The sequence below is a fragment of the Pogoniulus pusillus genome, chromosome 2 (assembly GCF_015220805.1).
Source record: "Pogoniulus pusillus isolate bPogPus1 chromosome 2, bPogPus1.pri, whole genome shotgun sequence".
NCBI classification, from domain to species: Eukaryota; Metazoa; Chordata; class Aves; order Piciformes; family Lybiidae; genus Pogoniulus; species Pogoniulus pusillus.
Genome location: NC_087265.1, coordinates 34,970,120 through 34,988,674, shown reverse-complemented (window position 1 = coordinate 34,988,674; position 18,555 = coordinate 34,970,120). Strand labels below are relative to the sequence as shown.

The 18,555-nt window shown below is 43.3% G+C and overlaps 2 protein-coding genes across 5 annotated transcripts; both read right to left on the bottom strand.

Moving 5' to 3' along the window:
* Window positions 1-1,893: 1,893 nt before the first annotated feature.
* On the bottom strand, window positions 1,894-8,505 carry LOC135184738 (caspase-8-like). 2 transcript variants are annotated; one of them, XM_064160760.1, is made up of 6 exons: window positions 8,020-8,505; window positions 7,491-7,602; window positions 5,397-5,576; window positions 4,096-4,234; window positions 2,682-3,183; window positions 1,894-2,454 (listed from the first exon to the last, which is right to left on the bottom strand). In XM_064160760.1, the coding sequence occupies exons 1-6, from the start codon at window positions 8,325-8,327 to the stop codon at window positions 2,319-2,321; spliced, it is 1,377 nt and encodes a 458-aa protein (XP_064016830.1). In that variant the 5' UTR covers window positions 8,328-8,505; the 3' UTR covers window positions 1,894-2,318. The 2 variants fall into 2 exon arrangements, with proteins under 2 accessions (XP_064016830.1, XP_064016841.1); XM_064160771.1 differs by having other exon boundaries at window positions 4,096-4,231; window positions 8,020-8,504.
* A 927-nt stretch (window positions 8,506-9,432) lies between these two features.
* Window positions 9,433-18,264, bottom strand: LOC135184721 (caspase-8-like). 3 transcript variants are annotated; one of them, XM_064160738.1, is made up of 9 exons: window positions 18,186-18,264; window positions 16,232-16,482; window positions 15,552-15,881; window positions 15,220-15,325; window positions 14,416-14,551; window positions 12,983-13,071; window positions 12,282-12,393; window positions 10,858-11,347; window positions 9,433-10,111 (listed from the first exon to the last, which is right to left on the bottom strand). In XM_064160738.1, exons 3-9 carry the CDS (start codon window positions 15,860-15,862, stop codon window positions 9,961-9,963), a joined length of 1,395 nt encoding a protein of 464 aa, XP_064016808.1. In that variant the 5' UTR covers window positions 15,863-15,881; window positions 16,232-16,482; window positions 18,186-18,264; the 3' UTR covers window positions 9,433-9,960. The 3 variants fall into 3 exon arrangements, with proteins under 3 accessions (XP_064016808.1, XP_064016803.1, XP_064016815.1); XM_064160733.1 differs by lacking the exon at window positions 18,186-18,264 and having other exon boundaries at window positions 16,232-16,897; XM_064160745.1 differs by lacking the exons at window positions 16,232-16,482; window positions 18,186-18,264 and having other exon boundaries at window positions 15,552-16,180.
* Between the last annotated feature and the right edge of the window lie 291 nt (window positions 18,265-18,555).

Here is an 18,555-nt window from a genome sequence, read left to right as displayed (position 1 = left end):
ACTGACACTGCAGAAGTGTATTCCACAGTGAAGCTAAATGGCACAAGAACAGCTATATTTGGATTGGGATTCCTGGTTGCCATGCTTACTCTGTGTGGTAGTTTGGGTGTTACCTGCCCCTCCACACTTAAGAAAACCACCCAGCCTAGAATCAGCCACTTGAAATTGAATGAAGCTTTATACTTACAGCTTAGCACAATATACAAGCAGATATTTACAATATATACACCTGCATTCACGTTAAAAATACAGAAACACAACAGCCCTCCCAGAAACCAGAGTCCCCACCCTTCACCCTTCCTCCCACCCCTCTATCTTACCCAGAGTTTGCTTTATGTTCAAGGTGAGTTTGGAGAATCCTCCGGGGGGGTAGGAAGTGGAAAGATTAGTCAGGCAGCAAGTTAGAGAAGTTCATGCAGCCCCAGAGAGTGACTGTTACCAATATTTGTGTACTTGTTCTTGTACAACTCAGCAAGCCTATGAGTGAACATCACCATTGTTTCCTTTTCACAGCCCATAATCTAATTCGTCTCACCAAAACATCCCAGCTAGGCTCAAACTAGCACACTCTGCATCAAAGCTGTTCATGATGTATGTGGAAAGAAAAAATTGTCAGTATGCAAGTTGCTGTTGAACTCCAAGAGATTTCAGCTATCCTGACAAGCCTGAGTACAGCTAGCTGCCGTTTTGTAAGCATGTACATACTATCTAACATTTTGGTGATGCATTTTTTTTCCCTGCTTGCTCTCTAGTAGTAAGGGAAGAGAGCTGTAAGCCCTTGGAAGCTACAGGAAGAGAGCTAGAACTAACAACAGAAGTGCAGATATGCCTGGAGAAAATGCAGGTAAGAGCTTCCTGGAGAAAACAGGTTTATTAAGCAACTTAAATCAGTTGGACTTTGGCAAAGCTGAAATAAATTCTGAAGTGATTCTCAAGGTGAGACTTGGAAGTGCCTTGAGAGCCTTTCTTGTCTTCCTTTTAGTTGGTCACACTGCTAAAGAAAAACCTGATAATCTCCCAGGAGCAAAGGCCTTTAAACAGTGTTTTATACAATGAAGAAGTGAATACAAGTAAGATCTTTTCTGTGGGCTGGAATCTTCACTTGAAAGTATCCAGTTCTTGCAGTTGAACTCTTCAGTGCTTAGGTTTGGATAACTTACAAGAAGCTGTGCTCTTAGAAGAAATTTTCAAATCAATTGGAAAGACAGAAAAGTTGTGTGAGATTTTAGCTGGGGTAGTTAATTTTCTTTATGGTAGCTGGGATGGTGCTGTTATGGCTTTGTGATGAAAACTGTGTACATAACACAGGGATTGCTGAGCAATGCTTACAGTGGTTGGGCAGCCTTTTCTGCTTATCAGACTGCTTGGTCTGATTAAGTGGCTGGTACCAAAGAGAGAAGTCTTCCCTACCAGAGTCTAGGGAAGGGCTTAGGCTAAAATGAAGATATATTTATTTAAATAATCCTCTATACTGATACCATTACTAAGGATGAAAGCTGTTAACAAGGGTGTAATAGAACATCTCATTTCAAGCAAAGCAGAGAGACTAACAAAGCTTTAGCTTCTACTCAGCTTGTAAAGCTCCCTATTCTGTGTGCTTATTAATCACATGATGCAATATAAAAATTGGGTTTAAGGACCTGGGTACTTACCTAGCAACCTCTTTTGCTGCGCATAGAACAGAGACTTGAAGGTCAGACAGGTAAATGAACCTGCTCTATCTGAGCAACTGCTCTTCATTGTTAAAACTGCTCTATGTAGAGAACACTCTATGCAGGTCACAGCCACATCCTGCTGAGGATGTTGGAGGATAAGCACTCAACATTTCCTGAAGTTGTACCAAAATACTAAATTAAGTGGTGGGGAAAAGTAACAAAACACAAAGGCTTGAGCTGATGATCCTATAAAATGTGTATTGTTCCTCCCTTTTATAAAACAAAGTTAGACATGAAATACACAAGGCTTCATAACAGTTGTCTTTGTAAAGCTACAGTGGGAAAATACCACTGCAAAAACAGTGTAGTGCAACTGATAGAGGACACTGAGCATATCTTAAGAAATCACATACCTCAGGCCAGCTCAGAAGTGCTCTCAAATATAAAGTATCATATGGATTAACACAGCTTTTTAAGGCTTTTGCTCCTCAGTTGTATTTTCAGTTAAAAAAGTTGCCTTTGGGATAAGAGCAGTCACTGTAAGTCTTAGCTTTCTCAGCTAATTTCTTAAAAGTTTTTAATTCTAGTAAGTTCTGAAGTTCTTAGCTGATACTAGACAGCTCCAGCTGCTGCAGCTCCTTCTGCCATGCCGTTCCTTCCCATTTAATTGACAGGAAAGATGAGCTTTTTCCTCAGTGTGAAACTGGGCTGTGGCATCTGTTTGTCTGCATTTGCACTGCAACTCTTTTTGCTCACCTCTTGATTGACTGCTGTCAGAATGGTGAGAATATCTTCTCCTCTGCAAAAAGACAAATATGTTTTGTATTAGGGAAGCAGTTAATAGCAGAAAAATCACCACATTCTCACTTAACTTGTTCTATACCAGTACAAACAGCTCCTGTTTTAAACAGGCTTCACAGCAGTTAAACTGCTACATTACTATGCATTCCCAACACATCTACATCCAAATTACATTTGTCATTCAAACGGAAAATACACAGATGTTGCTCATGAAAACATAGTTACCGAGGACAGCTGTACTCCAAGTGCTGGCACAATGCCTGTATGTACCAAGTCCCCTCCCTTCGGTTTCTGTAGGAAACATAATCTTGCAGGGTAGCCATGCCCAGGAGGAAGTCTGCCTCTGCAGGGATGCAGTCAAATTGCAATCTTGCATCTGTTTCTACAGAAGAATCTTGCTCTACTGAATCTGTTTCCACGGGCACACCTTTGTGGAAAGATTCACCTTGGCAGGCCTGAATAAAAAAGACTTTTGGTTTTCCAGCAAGTGAGCGGCAATTCTCTGCAGTGAAAGAAATGGTCAGTTCCTGGATAGGTACTTCCTGCCCATCAACACCATATACGCTGCCTTTTTTCCCATGGGACAGGATACAGCAAACAAAACAGTCTTTGTCTTTGTGATCTTCACAGCGGTACATGCTCACAGTCTCGCGCATCGCCTCTGCAGTGAGGTCTCTGCGTTCTTCTACTGCAAAATGAAGCTTGCTAAAGACTCTTCTTAGAGCCTCTGCAAAGTAAAGAGAAGGGGAATTGGAGCAGTTTCATTACATGACTTTTTATTTTGTCTTTTAAAGTCCTGCTGCACTACTACCCAGCAGTTCCATTCCTGCTCTGAAAATAATTTAGTAGTCTAACCACTAATCATATGTGTACTGAGTTCACTTAACTCATTAAAAGGCTTCCTTGAAATCTTGGTGTCCAGTACTGCCTGTCTAGAAATCCTGTAGAGCTATTAAGAAAGCTGTATCTCCCTCCCCACACACTTCATAGCTACTCCATCTCTCAGAAGGAAGATGCTGAATAGTGCAGCTATTCTATCTAAAAGAGCAGGACACTGGGCTTTGAAGTACCTGTACTATGGGAAGACAAACTGCACTCGGACTCAAATTAACTTCAAATCAGTGAGGTGAGGTCTATTGATGGATTTTATCTCTTGGCACAGACTGTGCTATCTGCACTAATACTCTAGGACCTGCACTGAACTATGATGCTGCAGAATAGTCTGCTGAAATCAAGACCCTGGAACAACAGCACATTAAGTCTCGAAATGCCAATGTAGTCCCTCCCACACAACCCCACACCCCCCTCTTTTTTTTTTTTCCCAGAAGTTGGATGTTAAAACAATGAACACTTAGCTATAGTTCTGCAGCAACCCATTTCTGATTCTGCATATTTTAACAGTAGTATGCATAAGGCAGAGGGAAAGCTAGCCTACCTTGTAAAGTTCAGGCCAAGTTTGCTGATTACTGTTTCAGTAAACCAGCCAAATGCTTGTGAATTGTTCTGAGGCAGCCAGTAAAAGCATGATGAGTTGATTAGGGTTTGCCAGCACAATACACAGAGCCAACTTAGCCACTACAACAACTACATCCTAGAAAGTGAAGACCAAAATTCAAAGTTCTAGTAAAGAGTACTGTACCTGCATCCACGTCAGTCCCATCCCGATCCCGCAGCCTTCTCAGTGCTGGAACTGCTTCCCTGGCTTTTGCAAAACTGTGGTTATTGAGGATCAGGCACACTCCCCGGGGCCGGCTACTCATTTTGTAAGCCTCAAGCTGCTGAAAAGAAAGAATATTGCTCAAGCTACTTTGCTGTTTTTCTCAGCCCATACTAGTGGCATAGCAGGGTGAAGTGCCACCTGGCTTTCTAGGCAGCTCTCTCTACAACACTGCTGCCAATTCCTGTCTCACCACCTTTGGGACACTGCCCAGCATTACAGCACACAGCCCCCCCACCCCCCAACGCACATAATCATCACAGGGTGCTGTGTTCACCCACTCCTCCATGCCTGTCCATCTGTGTGGTGGTTCGGGAGTTTCCCTCCTCCCCACACTGTGAATTCAGCAGACTAGCTGAGCTGGCTGGAAGGTAAGGTGAAGCTATATATTTAGAGCACAGTGCACATTTACAAGCATATATACACAATATATACAGATGTGTACAATTATATACAAGTTAGAAGTAATACAGACATTAAACAGCCCTCCCAAACAGCAGAACCACCCAGAACTAACTCTCCCTTCCCTGTCCACCCCTCCCTTATCTCACAAAGCTTATCTTTGAGAAAACAGGGGAGTCAGATGCCAGAGCAGACAAGGAGTTAGAAGGCTAATCATAGAATCAGAGAATCACAGAATCAACCAGGTTGGAAGAGACATCCAGTCCAACCTAGCACCCAGCCCTATCCAGTCAACTAGACCATGGCACTAAGTGCCTCATCCAGTCTTTTCTTGAACACCTCCAGGGACAGTGACTCCACCACCTCCCTGGGCAGCCCATTACAAGGGCAAATAATGACTGGATTCAGGCAGGCAGTTAATATGGCAACCTGCCACAGACTGAGAGACTTTGTCACTGTTTCTTGGGTTTGTATCTCAGCAATCCAATGGGTAATACAGCCATCATTACTATTTTCTTTTCACAGCCAATGATCTAATTTCTCTCATTAAAATACTCCAGTTCGCCTCAAACCAGCACAACCTGCCAACACCCCTGCTGTAACACACTCAGCCTGTCCTGCTACCCCTGCAAATTCTTCCGAAGTTTTAATGCTGCAGGAGCTGGTGCCTTTGCCTTAGCTTCAGAATAACAGATGTTACATAGCAGTGGATTTTAATTTTTCAAAACACTGCTTTTAAAATTGACTTAAAGTAACTGTTATGGAGGGATAGTCTTTTCTAAAACAAAATTATGATGTTTCTAAGAAACAAACTGACTTACCTGAGAATGTTCTTTATAGATATCAGAAGAATTTGTTTTACCAAGTAGGTTTAATTCATACTCTTCAATTTTCTTCAACAGGCTGGGATTAATTTCTGCACAGCGACTCTTCAAGATACTGAGGTTGTCTTCTCCCAAAATCCCCTTCTTCTCCATGTCAATGAAAATGTCCAGCATCATCTGCATAATCAGAAAGGTAGTTTGCTCTTAGGGAACATCCATGCTACCACTGGGAGGGAAGCACACAAGGAATGTGAACTTAAATACAGATGCACCTCACATGCATGTGCAACCCACAGAGTCAGTCCAGCTGACTGGCTCAGCTGAGTCAAAGCAAACTCATTCAACAAAACCTGCTAGTACAAATACCATCTCAAAATGGACTCACTTCCTTTCCACAGCTGCCAATTCAGGAGATCTAATGATGAACATAATTAACATATAATGCTATTTTTTGTAACTGCTTTGATTTGTCTTTTAGGGGCTATCTCATGCACTTAACTGCAACACAAGAATCACCGTAGTACCCATCTTGAGCAGTGGCAAAAATGGGAACATGTAAGCATGGAATTATGCTGTAGAGACTGCTATGAAGCAATCAGGGAGGCTAAACAAGAGGTAGACTGGCAGAGCCAGGCTGTGCCCTCCTTAAAACACAAATAGGAGCACCTGTCAGAAAGCACAGGATCAAGTGGCTCCTGTATCCTGTCCCTGTGTCAGTCTGAAGGCAGAAATCTAAATTAAAAGAGTGAATGAAGACAACTCCATGCTTTCATGTCTGTGACAAGTGGTGGGATGACACACTAGGGTTAAATAGACTGGGTACTAGGAAGGGCCTTCAATCTGTTGTCCTATGGCATGTTGGGGACACTGCAGCACAGTCGAAGTCTTACATAGATGGGCCAGGAGCTCCTGAAGTAGTAGAATCCAATAGGGAAATATCTGCAAAACACCTGAAGGTAACAATGGGGTGTTTGTCTAAGAAGGTGACACAGCTAACAGCCCAACTGAAGTGCTTCTACATGAACACATGCAGCATGGGCAACAAAAAGGACAAGCTGGAAGCTGTTCTGCTGCTGGAAAGCTACAATACAGTGGCCATTATTGAAAATTAGTGAGATGAATCCTATGACTGGAGTGTTGACTATCGAAGGCTACAAGCTGTTCAGAAGAGACAGGAGAGGTTGCCCTCTATGTTAAGAATAGTTAGGGATTGAGGGTGAAGAGATATCCCTGAAAAGCAGCTCAGGGCAAGTCAGAAGTTTATGGTTAGGAACTAGAGACCAAGGCAACAAGGGGAACCTTGTGATTGGAGTCTACTGCTGGACACCCAATCAAGGGGAGACCATTGATGAAACCTTCTTACTCCAGCTACAGGAGGCATCATGCTTGCAGGCTCTTTTACTGCTGGGTGATTTTAACCACCTGAACACCTGCTGGAAAAGTAACACAGCAAGCTGGAAGCAATTCAGGAAGTAGACAGCTCTACTTGAGGGGATGCAATATGGAATCTGAGGGTCACTAATGCAGGTGAGCTCATCAGGTGTGTCAAGACTGGAGGCAGCCTGGGCTGTGATGATCACACACTGGGGGAGTTCACAGTCTTAAGTCAGAAAAGGAGTATAGTCAGGACCCTGAGTTTGCAGAAATAAAACTTCCTGCTCTTCAAGAATTTAGTCAATGGGACCCTTGGGGAAATGGTCCTTAGGCACAAGAGGGCAGAACAGATCTTTAAAGACACTTTCCATAGAGTGCAAGAGCTCTCAAACCCCAGGAGTAAGAAATAAGGCAAGGAAGAAAAGACACCAGCATGGTTGAGTCCAGACCTGCAGGTCAAACTAAAATGTGAAAAGGAACTGCACAGGCAGTTCAAGTAGGGGCAGGTACCTGACACTGCTGCAAAAGCTGCACGTAAACACCAGCACAGACAAGTCCAATGTGCGCCAGAGAGCCTAAAAACCCCTTTCTTTTCCTTAGACTGTTCCATCAGGAGACGTGATACTCGTTCCCCTTGTAACAACCCAAATGCCTCAACAGGTTATTATAATCCTTTCAAGGAAAACAAAACAAAACAAAGACCGCAGTAATTCTTACAGTAATTGTCTCAGGGCTTTGCCTGCATTTTGGTAATTCTTTCCCCAGAAGAAACTTGAAATAATTCAGCTCCTCTTTGGTGGTTTCTTCTGACAGCTGAAAAAGCAGGTATCTGGAAAGAGAAGAACGCTGTTTCAGGACAGCCCTAAGTAAAACTGTTTTCGCTGCAGTTGAAATGAAATCAGTTTTCTTAAAATCGAAACAGCGCCGAAAGCTTCTGGAGCTGAGCACAAAGGCAGCGCAGGCCGCAGCAGCCCGGCGGGGAGGCCTTCGGGCCCGGCCACCATTTCCACAGGGTGTGGCTTGAACGTGATACCTTTTACCGCTCAGAAATGGGAGCTTACGGACTTGCTTTCACTTGCAACACGTTTGTGTGCCTCCAAACTTCAGCCAGGCGTTCAAATCGCTGTTAAAAGCTTACACAGACCAGAGAAAACGGGCAGCCGGCGTAAGAGCGAGCACCCAGCCCCCGGTACTGCGCGCCCCCCACCCCCAAGCTCCGCAGCGATCCCCGCCACCGGTCACTCGCCTGTAGGCCGACACCCGGGTCCTGCCTGGGATCTTCAGCTCTCTCTCCATCTGCTCACGGCTGGAGCCCAGGTGGGCAACCAGGAGATCGATCCTACTGATCCGGTAAAGCAGCTCCTTCAGGAAGGACAGGTTTCCCGCCTCGATCACGCCTGCCTCCTGCAGCGCTTCGAAAAGGTCGTATGCATTATGGATGGCCTCCAGCGTCCTCATGGGGATATATTCCAGGCTGAGGAACTTCAGAGCCGCCAGCTCGGACTCCCCCAGCTCCTCGCTGACCGCCAGCAGCCGCGGCCTGAGCGGCTCCATGGCCCGCTCCGCCGAGGACAAAGGGCGCTGGCTGCCGCCGCGGCAGGCGGCGCTTCACGCCGCCCTTGGGCTGTAGCTTCCTCCGGATCCGCAGCCACACGGCGCAGCAGCTCAAGTTTGAAACTGGCCGCCTGCGAGGGAGGAGTCCTGTCAGGCGCATTGCAAGCCCTCTCCGTTCACAGTCTCTTGCGGAAACGGAACACCGCCTTGAGCCTGGGCTTTCCACGCAGTAACAGCTCTTTGAGGGGCAGTCAGGATTCGTGGCCGTTTTAACGCAAAGAAGCTTGTACCAGCACTGGCCTCCTCCCTTGCGAAGCTTTGGAAAAAATACAAACTGAACAAAGGATAACTTGAAAGACTTCTGAAATGCCTCGTTAATCTTGTTACGAACTCAAAAGGACTGCAGCTGCGAGAATCCCCTGGGGCTCACACACACCACCTACAAGAACCGCCTCGCTGCCGTCAACCACCATTACTGCTGCAGTCCTCAACTTAAACTTACTCTTTCCTACCCTCTCTGCAGCTGCTAACGAAGGGATATCAATATGCTACTGCACGGGTGGCTGGCAGTGAATACATCAAGGAGAGCAAAGTAACTTCTTCTGAAGTATTTGTCCGCTCATCCAGAAGAGAAGCTCACCACAAAGAAAGGTGGTGTGAAAATCAAGAGTATTTGTTAAAACTGAAGTCCACAAGACCTCATGCCAGATGCCAGGAGGAGGAGGCATCTCAGAGCAGCGGATCCAATGGACGGACACCTTCCTTCCAGTGGTCAACGGCAATTTCACAGTGTCACAGTATCACCAAGGTTGGAAGAGACCTCATAGCTCATCAAGTCCAACCCTTTACCACAGAGCTCAAGCCTAGACCATGGCACCAAGTGCCACGTCCAATCCTGCCTTGAACAGCTCCAGGTACGGCGAGTCCACCACCTCCCCGGGCAGCCCATTCCCCATTCCAGTATCCAGTACATTCCAGTATTTAGAACATACGGTGTCTTAAGAGCTCTGAGAAAAAACACACAATTACAACCCTTACTATTGAAAAGATATAAACAGCAGTGTTGTTTAACCAAGTAAATTAATACTGTAATGCAAAACATGGATCTGGGGGAAAATAACCAAACTTTTATTATCATAATCATCGTTTTCTCATTCTTCTTGACAGGGATGTTATTGTCCAAGAAAAAAAAATATACATCTTCCACAGACTGCAAACAATTCACCTCTGAGTAAATCAATTATAATCTTACATATGCTCTCTGGGAAGGCATACAACATTCTGAATCTGTCCGTTCTTTTCTTCAGATACCAGGCACTTCTAACTTAGAAATGCTAAAGCAAGTCCCATTTCTGTCCAATAACTCTTAAAAATCATACTACTTAAAAGTGTTTCCTCATTTGAAACCCAGACTGTAGATTTCACTGCTTCTGCAGGACAGAATGCCAGGTCTCTAGTCCTCTCTGGCCCTACCAGGCTGCTACAGATCCAAGTACCAGAAGACTGATCAAACATGGAAATTGGAAAATTTATGTCCCATGGCCCCATGAAGGATTGGGTTGCTAACTACACTGATCCAAATGATTTCTCTTGAAAATTCTCTTCCCCCATTCTAACTCCTGAGTGCATTTTTCTATTTTTCAATTGGTGGACACGGTGGAATTTGGAAGATCAACTGCTTCCGTAGAGTTGATGTTATCTTTGGCATCTGCTTCCTTTGTTTCATTACTTTTCTTCCCACTTCCTTGTTCACTTCAGTCAGGATGGTTATGAGATCCTTGGAGCTTGAACAAAAAATGAAGAAAAATTACACTGAAATACTCAATGCTTGCATTTAGGTCAAGAATCTGAGCTACGTTTGCTCCAGCAAAGTGGTATCTCAAGGAAGGTTAGCATTTTCCTCACACTCTGCCTGTCACAGGCGCACTGCGTTGTGCAAATACAGAATTCAGTGTGTTTAGGAGAATAAAAGCAACTTTGCTTTTTGCCAGCAAATCCATTCCTCTTCTTTGGTTATAGGCATTAGAGCGCATGAAGGTGAAACACTCTCCACGCCCTCTTGTGGACAACACGAGAAAAGTGATGACTCAAGGGAAGTTCTGTACTCTAAATCAAGCTATGATGGGGATGGGAGGGAGGCAGCAGTGAAAATTGTGGCTATAGAACACCGATTTTTTTTTTGGTCTGTGCAATCACTCAAATTTTCCTCTCATCAGGTGTTACTTAAAAAAAGAGTCATGAGTAAAAAAATATTAAAAGCCATACACACACATACATACACATGTGTGTATGTGATGTTCCAGCATTGCATCCCTGGTTCTGTCACAAGCAAATTAGGGTAAGTCACCTGTACTTTAGTTCATCTGTATGAAAATAATGCTCAGTACCAGAGTAATTATTGTTCTGCACTGTCCTGCAGACGAAAATCATCATACAGCACAAATACAAACCAGTGATGCTTCAGCCCAACATCCCTAAGTATGTATGTCTACAATATCATAAAGGTACATGGATTGAAAACAGTACTTACAGTGGGCAAAGCAGCTCCATCTTGTCACAGAGGCACTGAATGTAAACACTGCCAGTCTCTATACTGCGGTAGCACTCATAGTCTTCCACTGTAGCCATGCCAATCAGAATATCAGCCTGATCAGGAATTGAAATCTGAGGGGTAGCATCAGTTTCAAAATGGCCAGAAGAGTCTTCTTTTACTATGACAGCTGGATGACCTACAATGCCTTGGCAAGCCTGGATGAAAAACAGCTTGGGTTTGCCAGCAAGAGAAGGACAATTAGATCCACTGAAGCAGGAAACTAAATCTTTAATATTTACAACCTCATTATCAACACCTTTTATTTTGTCTTTTTCACCATGTGAAAAAATGAAGCAAACAAAACAGTCCATGTTACTATGGTCTTTCTTGCTGTATTCTTTAACTTTTGCATACATTTGCTCTGCTTCTAGATCCATGTGCTCAACTATCTCAAACTGAAGCCACTTAAAAACTCTCTTCGCAGCCTCTGGGGAAAAAAAAAATCAGAAGGCAGTTGTTATAAACAGTGACAAGGAAGATCCTGAAACCTCAGGGTCTGTGTGGTAGATCAGGTATCAGCAGAACTGTTCAGATGCCACCAATAAACTCACCTGACTGACTTTCAGCCAGCCAAATCTAATTAGAAAATCTCAGATGCCTTTTTTTTTAAATACAGCTGGGCCAAGCATCAAGCTATGTAAAACAAAACCAACTTTCAGACTGATTAATTCATACAAATTAGTGAGGCTTACTGTGTTAAAGCAAGCTTTAACCGTGCATTACATAGTAATGCCAGATGCTTAAGAACACCTCTAAGAAAGAAGAGTTATCTCTTTAGAATGACAAGTTCTGCCACTCTTAAATGAAGTAGTTCCCTCGTTGTGTGAGAATGATCAATGCAGCAAGGAAGGTGAGCTAGCCAGCTAACAAATGCTGTGCCGACTTCTCAGTAAATGTTGACTCATTTGCTGTACAGGTGGTGAGAAAGTACTTGGGGAGCAAACGGCCTACAGACAGAGTTAAAATACCAGTTGTGTGTGTTTTTAGAAAACAGATTTTATATTAGGATAAAAAGTTTAAAGTGATTCTTGCAGAAAGACAGGCTTCATGAAAAGTTATGAACCAGTAGCATGTATTTGAATTAAAACAAACCAAGAAAAGACAAAGTGGAACAGTAAATCCTCCTTCACTATCTGGGACATAGGACCAATTAAGACTATTCTTTTTACTTAGAACAGAAAGTGGTTCCTTCTTTAAGCCATCAGTTAAACTGTTGAAAGGAGCAGATTTCAAATTTCTACAGTGAGTGTCATTACAGAGGAACCCACTGGACATGATTCTTCCTCACACAAAAGATAATTCTTTCAGAACAATTTCAGAGAGCAAAATAAATCAGTATTTGGATTTTTAAAACCATTTACCTCCATCTTTCACTGTTCCTTCTCTGTCTTCATCTGGATTTTTAAATTTGTAGTTGTTAAGAATCAGACAGTAACCATGGGGGTTATTTTTCATCTTGTATGATTCCACAAGCTGTAAAAATGAAGAAAACAGGTAAGAAAGCAGTGCCAAGCATCCATAAGAGAAATCTTCTATACACTTGTTGGTCCTCCACTTCCAAGCACAAAAAGCCCCATGAGGGCCAAGACATAAGACAGGAAAAGCCTAAGCTAGCTACAGGGGATAGGAACCTGCTTTGCCTCCCTGAGTTGCTCCTCCTCTGTGTCTGGGGTATGATTTTGGCAGAAACACAAATTTGTATGTACAGAGGAAAATGTTCCTGCACTCTACCATTCCCTCTGAGAATCCTTATGGGTTTCAAGTGAGGTAGCAGATTCTGTTTTTCCCTTCACATCAGTCCAGGAGTATCCTGGCTAGAACTTTGATGCCCCAGTCTCCACTACTGTTAAGATTGGTTTTCCTCATGCAGTAGTTAATCCTTCATTTCTTGCCTAAAGAGTTGCTGATGGCCAGGCTTGGTTTTGTGTTGAAAATAAGAATTGTATAAAGGCTTCTATGAAAGACAGGACCCCTCCCTTTCAGCTCTTCTACCTGCTAAGTCCAAGGAATTTATCCCTCCCAGGAGTGGAATAAATAAAGGTAGTCTTGAGGAATTTCTCACCAGGTGTGGTGTCTCCCCCTCTGCTCCTTGTCCTGCTGGATGTTCTGACACAGGCACTGGGTAGTGGAGTTTTTCCTTAGAATAATTTTCTAAGACAAAGATGATAAACAGAATACTTTAGGACTAAAAAGATCAATCTTCCACTATGCATCTTTCAACACTCAGAAAGCTTGTGCAAGGAGTAGATGGAAGGTGGCTTTCGTACCCCTGAGATACCATCATTTTGTAGAGTTAGGCCAAGCAGGGTTCCCAGTTCCACAGACTGTTGATTATTGAAGCTGTGTAGAGTAGACCTGTGCTTCAGTTCTTTTCTGCTTTTTCATTAGCAGCAAAATCCAGGTAGTAAAAGGCCAAATGTGAGTAGTCACCCCAGGTACACCATTCACTAGCATACCCACTATGGGATTTATCAGTAAAAGAAGAGACTCCTTTTTTGTACCTTGGTACATTACAGCTAGTTCATTTACTTCTGAGGCCACTGTTTTTTCTCCTGGAACTCTAACAAAGGAAACAGACCACAGTAGCCACCTTGGAAGTTACACAGGTGTGTTTAAATGGAATTTAATTGTCATGGCAACAAGATCTGTAAGACATGCTCTTCTTCTTACTAAGGGGGACAAAACAACAATACTGCTAAAAAGCCATTCCCCTGACACAGGGCTTGCTTACATTAGTCACCTTTGGCAATTTTCTTCTGCTCTGTTAGAAACATCAGCACAGCTCAGCAGCATAAAGACACACTGAGAAAACTAGTCAGTATCTCTACATGGCTGGCTGTAGAGATGTGTCTAAGGAAATGCATGTCCAAAATGAGGTTCTGGAGTGGAAATTTAATAGGTCTTAGTTGTTGCTGGTTGACATATCCTGTTTCTCCAAGAGTAAGGCCCAGCTGTGGTGTCAGAAGTCACCAGCTCAGCTGTGACAACCCAGAAATACTGCAGTCCTTGAAATTTCACATCTGTACATAAAGCTAATGGCAATGCTTTAACCAAGTACCTGGCCTTCAGAGATCTTTTCCTTCGACTAAGAACAAACAGCCTGGCTAACAGAAAGCATTACTGACAATCTCCTAGTACAAATTTCCAAAAGGCAACTGTCACTTCAGTCTCTATTTGAATGAAAAGCTATGCTGGTCCAAAACCAGTACTGCACTGTTTCCTGAAGAGAAAAATTGCATTTAAGGCACAGGGGAGGGAGATGCAGACCATTTACAAAGCACAGAATGCACTTCAAGGAGATACACCTGAAGATATGATGGGATAATGAATTAGCAGGAAACTTCAGAAACCACAGGCACCAGGAGCTGTTCTGCCTATCCTAGGGTACTGTAAGGTGTCCTTTCTCTAGACTCTTAAATTGCCAAGGTTGGAGCCACAAAAAGACACAGTCCTCACCTCCAGCTCTACTCTTAAATAGCAGATTAAATGCTTTACCTTTTCTTTCTTCATAGGTCTCAATTTTTTTCTTTATGTCAGCTCTAACTTTCTTGAATGTATTTTTCAGCTCTGTTAGGTCATCTTCTTTGATTATCTCATTTCTTTCCATTTCCAGTAAGACTTTCAACATTGACTGGTGAAACAAAAATACATAACTCACACTCATACAGTGACCTTCAATAACTGCAATATCAGGCATTTCTGGACAAAACAGAAGACAATGTTCTCACTCCCAGAGACTGACAGCTAAAAAACAGTTTCTTTTTCCTCCAAACCTCATTAAAAGAATTATTGGGATGCAATGCAACTGAAGAAACACATCACTAAGTTTAAGACAGGATGATTGGAAAATGCCTATGGCTAGGTTATCCTGTTTTGTCTCAGCAGTGCAAAGCACTGACGTGGATGACAAGATGAAAGAGCAGGATGGATTTTGCAAGAAGAAAATAGGAATATGAGAACAAAAAAGGACAGAGAACAATACAATTAAAAAAAAAAAGGCATCCATTCTTTCACATAGCAGCTATCAGCTAAGACCACAATTCTTTACTGGATAGAGCTGGGGGATAGGTTGGACTGGATGATCTTGGAGGTCTCTTCCAACCTGGTTGATTCTATTCTATTCTATTCTATTCTATTCTATTCTATTCTATTCTATTCTATTCTATTCTATTCTATTCTATTCTATTCTATCAACAGAGTCTAGTGAAAGTAGGCTGTTTTCTCTCTCCTCATTTCTTACAAGAACTAGCAGACTCTGAACTAGCCTTGCAAGAACCATATAGAGATCACTTTGCATACAGCATTATCCTGGAGCTTGCTCTTTGGTATTTGATCGTGGAGCAGGAACTTCACATCCTGGATATCTTTTTGAGTTAAGTCCTCTGCAATTCCGTATAGCAGTTGTCTGGCAACAAATAGAGAAAAGCGATTAAGAAAGTTAAGAGAAGTAAACACTGCAATTACACATTTGAACTGCAAAATGTGAAAGTCACAATGTCTGGCAGTCACACTATATTAACTTTCATTATGCTGTGATACTCATTAGACAACCGTGCAGACAGAAAACAAGACAGTTCACAGCAAAACTGCTGTACATTTTGCATGCAAAGGTTTACAGCTTCTCTGCTTACCTATAGGCTGACACCTGTGCCCTGCCTGGGATCCTCAGCTCTCGCTCCACTTCCTCACGGCTGGAGCCCAGGTGGGCAGCCAGAAGGTCGATGCGACTGATGCGGTAGAGCAGCTCCTTCAGGAAGGACAGGTTACCCGCCTCGATCATGCCTTTCTCCTGCAGCGCTTTGAAAAAGTCCTGTGCATTCTGGATAGCTTCCAGCCTCCTCACAGGGATATACTCCAGGCTGAGGAACTTCAGAGATGCCAGTTCAGTTGTGGTCAACGACTCAGAAATGTCGAAAAGGAGTTTCTGGAAGTCTGTACTCATTTCACATCAGGATTTGGATCTAAACACAAAAGCAAGTTGATTCACTTGTCAGCAACAGCAGTGCAGCAAAGTGATCATAAAAGGTATGACATCATGTAGACTAGCCCAAAATAAATACGTGGAGTCGAAAGTACTGTAGTAGTGAACGACTGTCTTGCTAGCATAGCTTTGATGCTTCCAGTATCTTCCTTGCAGTAGGAAACACATGATCAGCAATCAGTACAACTACCAAACGTTCTGAAGCTTGTGAAGTCAGCATTGTGAAAAAAGACAGTTAGGAGTGCTGAAATTTGGCAAAATGTTGCAATTAAAACAATCATTTATTGAGTTGAACCTGTCTACCTTTATAAACTCGAAATTATAACATACCTTTTGATAGAATGAGGCATCCAAATTCTTTCTAAAAGCCACACATTAGTAACAGTTCAGAAAACGTGTGTGACCCAGGTTATTAGCACGAGTTGTCCTCTTATCCAAAGACTGGGAGCAGCACAGAGGTACAAGACAAGATCTGATCCTCAGGTCCAAAACGTTTCTTTCTCCCTGTCATCCTACACTTCAGCGTCTTTCTCCATGCATTTCTCCCTGTATTTCAACTGAATCAAGACTCCAGTTGCAGTCTGAAAGAGGAAGTATGACGTAGTGATGTACTCTGTACTGTGTGACAAATGCTTGTGGGTAAGACCAACCCCAAGAGCGCTCTTGCCCAGATAAGGGCATGTCCCATCATGCAGCAGTTTCAAAGACCAGCCCTCTTGGCACTGTTCTTCCTCTTCCTTTACTGTTTCACTTCTTAGGTTTTTCCTTTCTTGCCCTTCCCCAAAATGTTCCTGTCCTTTTGTTAACTGTCTCTCCCATCTCCCTCAGCTCCCCTGCATGCTGATTTTGTCCCTCTGTCTTCCTCTAGAATTGTCCTGATCTATTCCTTGCCAAAATTAGTCTCTCCCAGAAAAACTGGTCTTGAGAAAGTTAAAACACTGAGGCTACTGATTCCTCAGCAGCTCTTGTGACTTTGGCCTCTACTGGCACAAAGCAGGATACACAACTCCTGCACAAAAGCTGTCAGGAGGGGCAAGATACCAGAGATTTGTGGATGTTTCAAACTCCACTTTAAGATAATCTTCCCAAGATCCAAACTTCCCCAATAGTTCCACTTAAATCTGTCTAAACAATGGTTGCACAAGTTACAGCTCTTCCTTGGTTTTGTAGGTGGAGTGCATGTGCATATCCTTCTGTATGCCATCAGAAAGCCTCAAGAGAAATCAACCACCTTTTCTTTTGGTTTAGGCTGATTTCTTTCTGACACAGCTCTGTATTACTGGAGGAACACTGAAGGCACACACCCTGGACAGCAAGAAATGATGAGTACCTAAACTGCATGAAATGCACTCCACAAGACTTTCTAACTGCTATCTCACACTACATTAGTTGACTAGACATCACAAAGAAGTGACTTTACTGCATCTTCCTGAGTGGCAGCTGTGGTGATAGTGCTAGACCGACCCAGTGTTTGGGCTTGTGCTGACAGAGTACCACTGCATGCACCCAAGAATTAGTGTGCAGCCATCTAAACACAATTTTCAGCACGCAGACAGTCACAGTCTATCTGGATGGAAGAGACCTCAAAGATCATCAAGTCCAGTCCTCAGCCCAGTACTGAAGGGTCAACACTATACTATGTCCCTAAGTGCCAGGTCCACACATCGCTTGAACACCCTCAGGGACCGCAACTCCACCACCGCCCCAGGCAGACCATTCCAACTTTTGATAATGCTTTCAGTGAAGAAATATTTCCTAATATTCAGCCTGAACCTGCCCTGGCACAGCTTGTAACCACTTCCTCGTGCCCTGTCACTTGTCATCAAGAAGAGGCTGGCCTTCAGGTAGTTGTAGAGAGCAATGTCTCCCCTCAGCCTCCTCTTCTCTAGACTGAGCAACTCCAACGCCCCCTTGCAGGTCATGAGCTCCAAGCCCTTCATGAGCCTCACTGCCCTTCTCTGGACCTGCTCCAGCACCTCACCTTGTTACAGAGACACGGAAATTAACACAGTACTTAGTCTATGACTCACCAGTGCCGAGCAGAGAGCAATGATCTCCTCCCTGTTCCTGCTGGCCACATTGTTTCCAATAAAAGCCAGGATGCCACACATACAAAATACTTGTACTGAACAGGTGGTATAGATCACAGCAGTACAAAATGTGTTTGGAAAAAAACCCTGAGTGAGCAAGACTTTACCAGTCTTTCCTACTTAAGTGCAGATCCCCGTCTCCAGGGCCCTCAAGGCAGATGTCAGCTTAGACTCTTCTGACTGCTTTTACCTACCTGCGATTTAACTGGAGATTACCCAGGCAGAAGTCTCTACAGAGAAAGAATCATAACATGATTTAAAAATTAAAATAAGTTGCCACTAAAGGAGGTAAAAATTGTCACCAGTGTTTACTCTGCACTGATAAAAATTGTTACCTAAACATACAAAACCAGTGCACCGAGTCTGAACAGTGACTGTCAAGTGGAAACTGCGTGGTTCTATTAACAGTATGTCATATATTCTGCTAGCAGATTAAACATTTCTCATCTGTGGCACAGAACTGACTTCTAAGTTAGTATGGTTGCTACACTTGAAGACCCAAAATGTGATGGGTGACCTAGTTATCAATTCATCATGATAAAAACTGACTGTAATGGCTGCTTC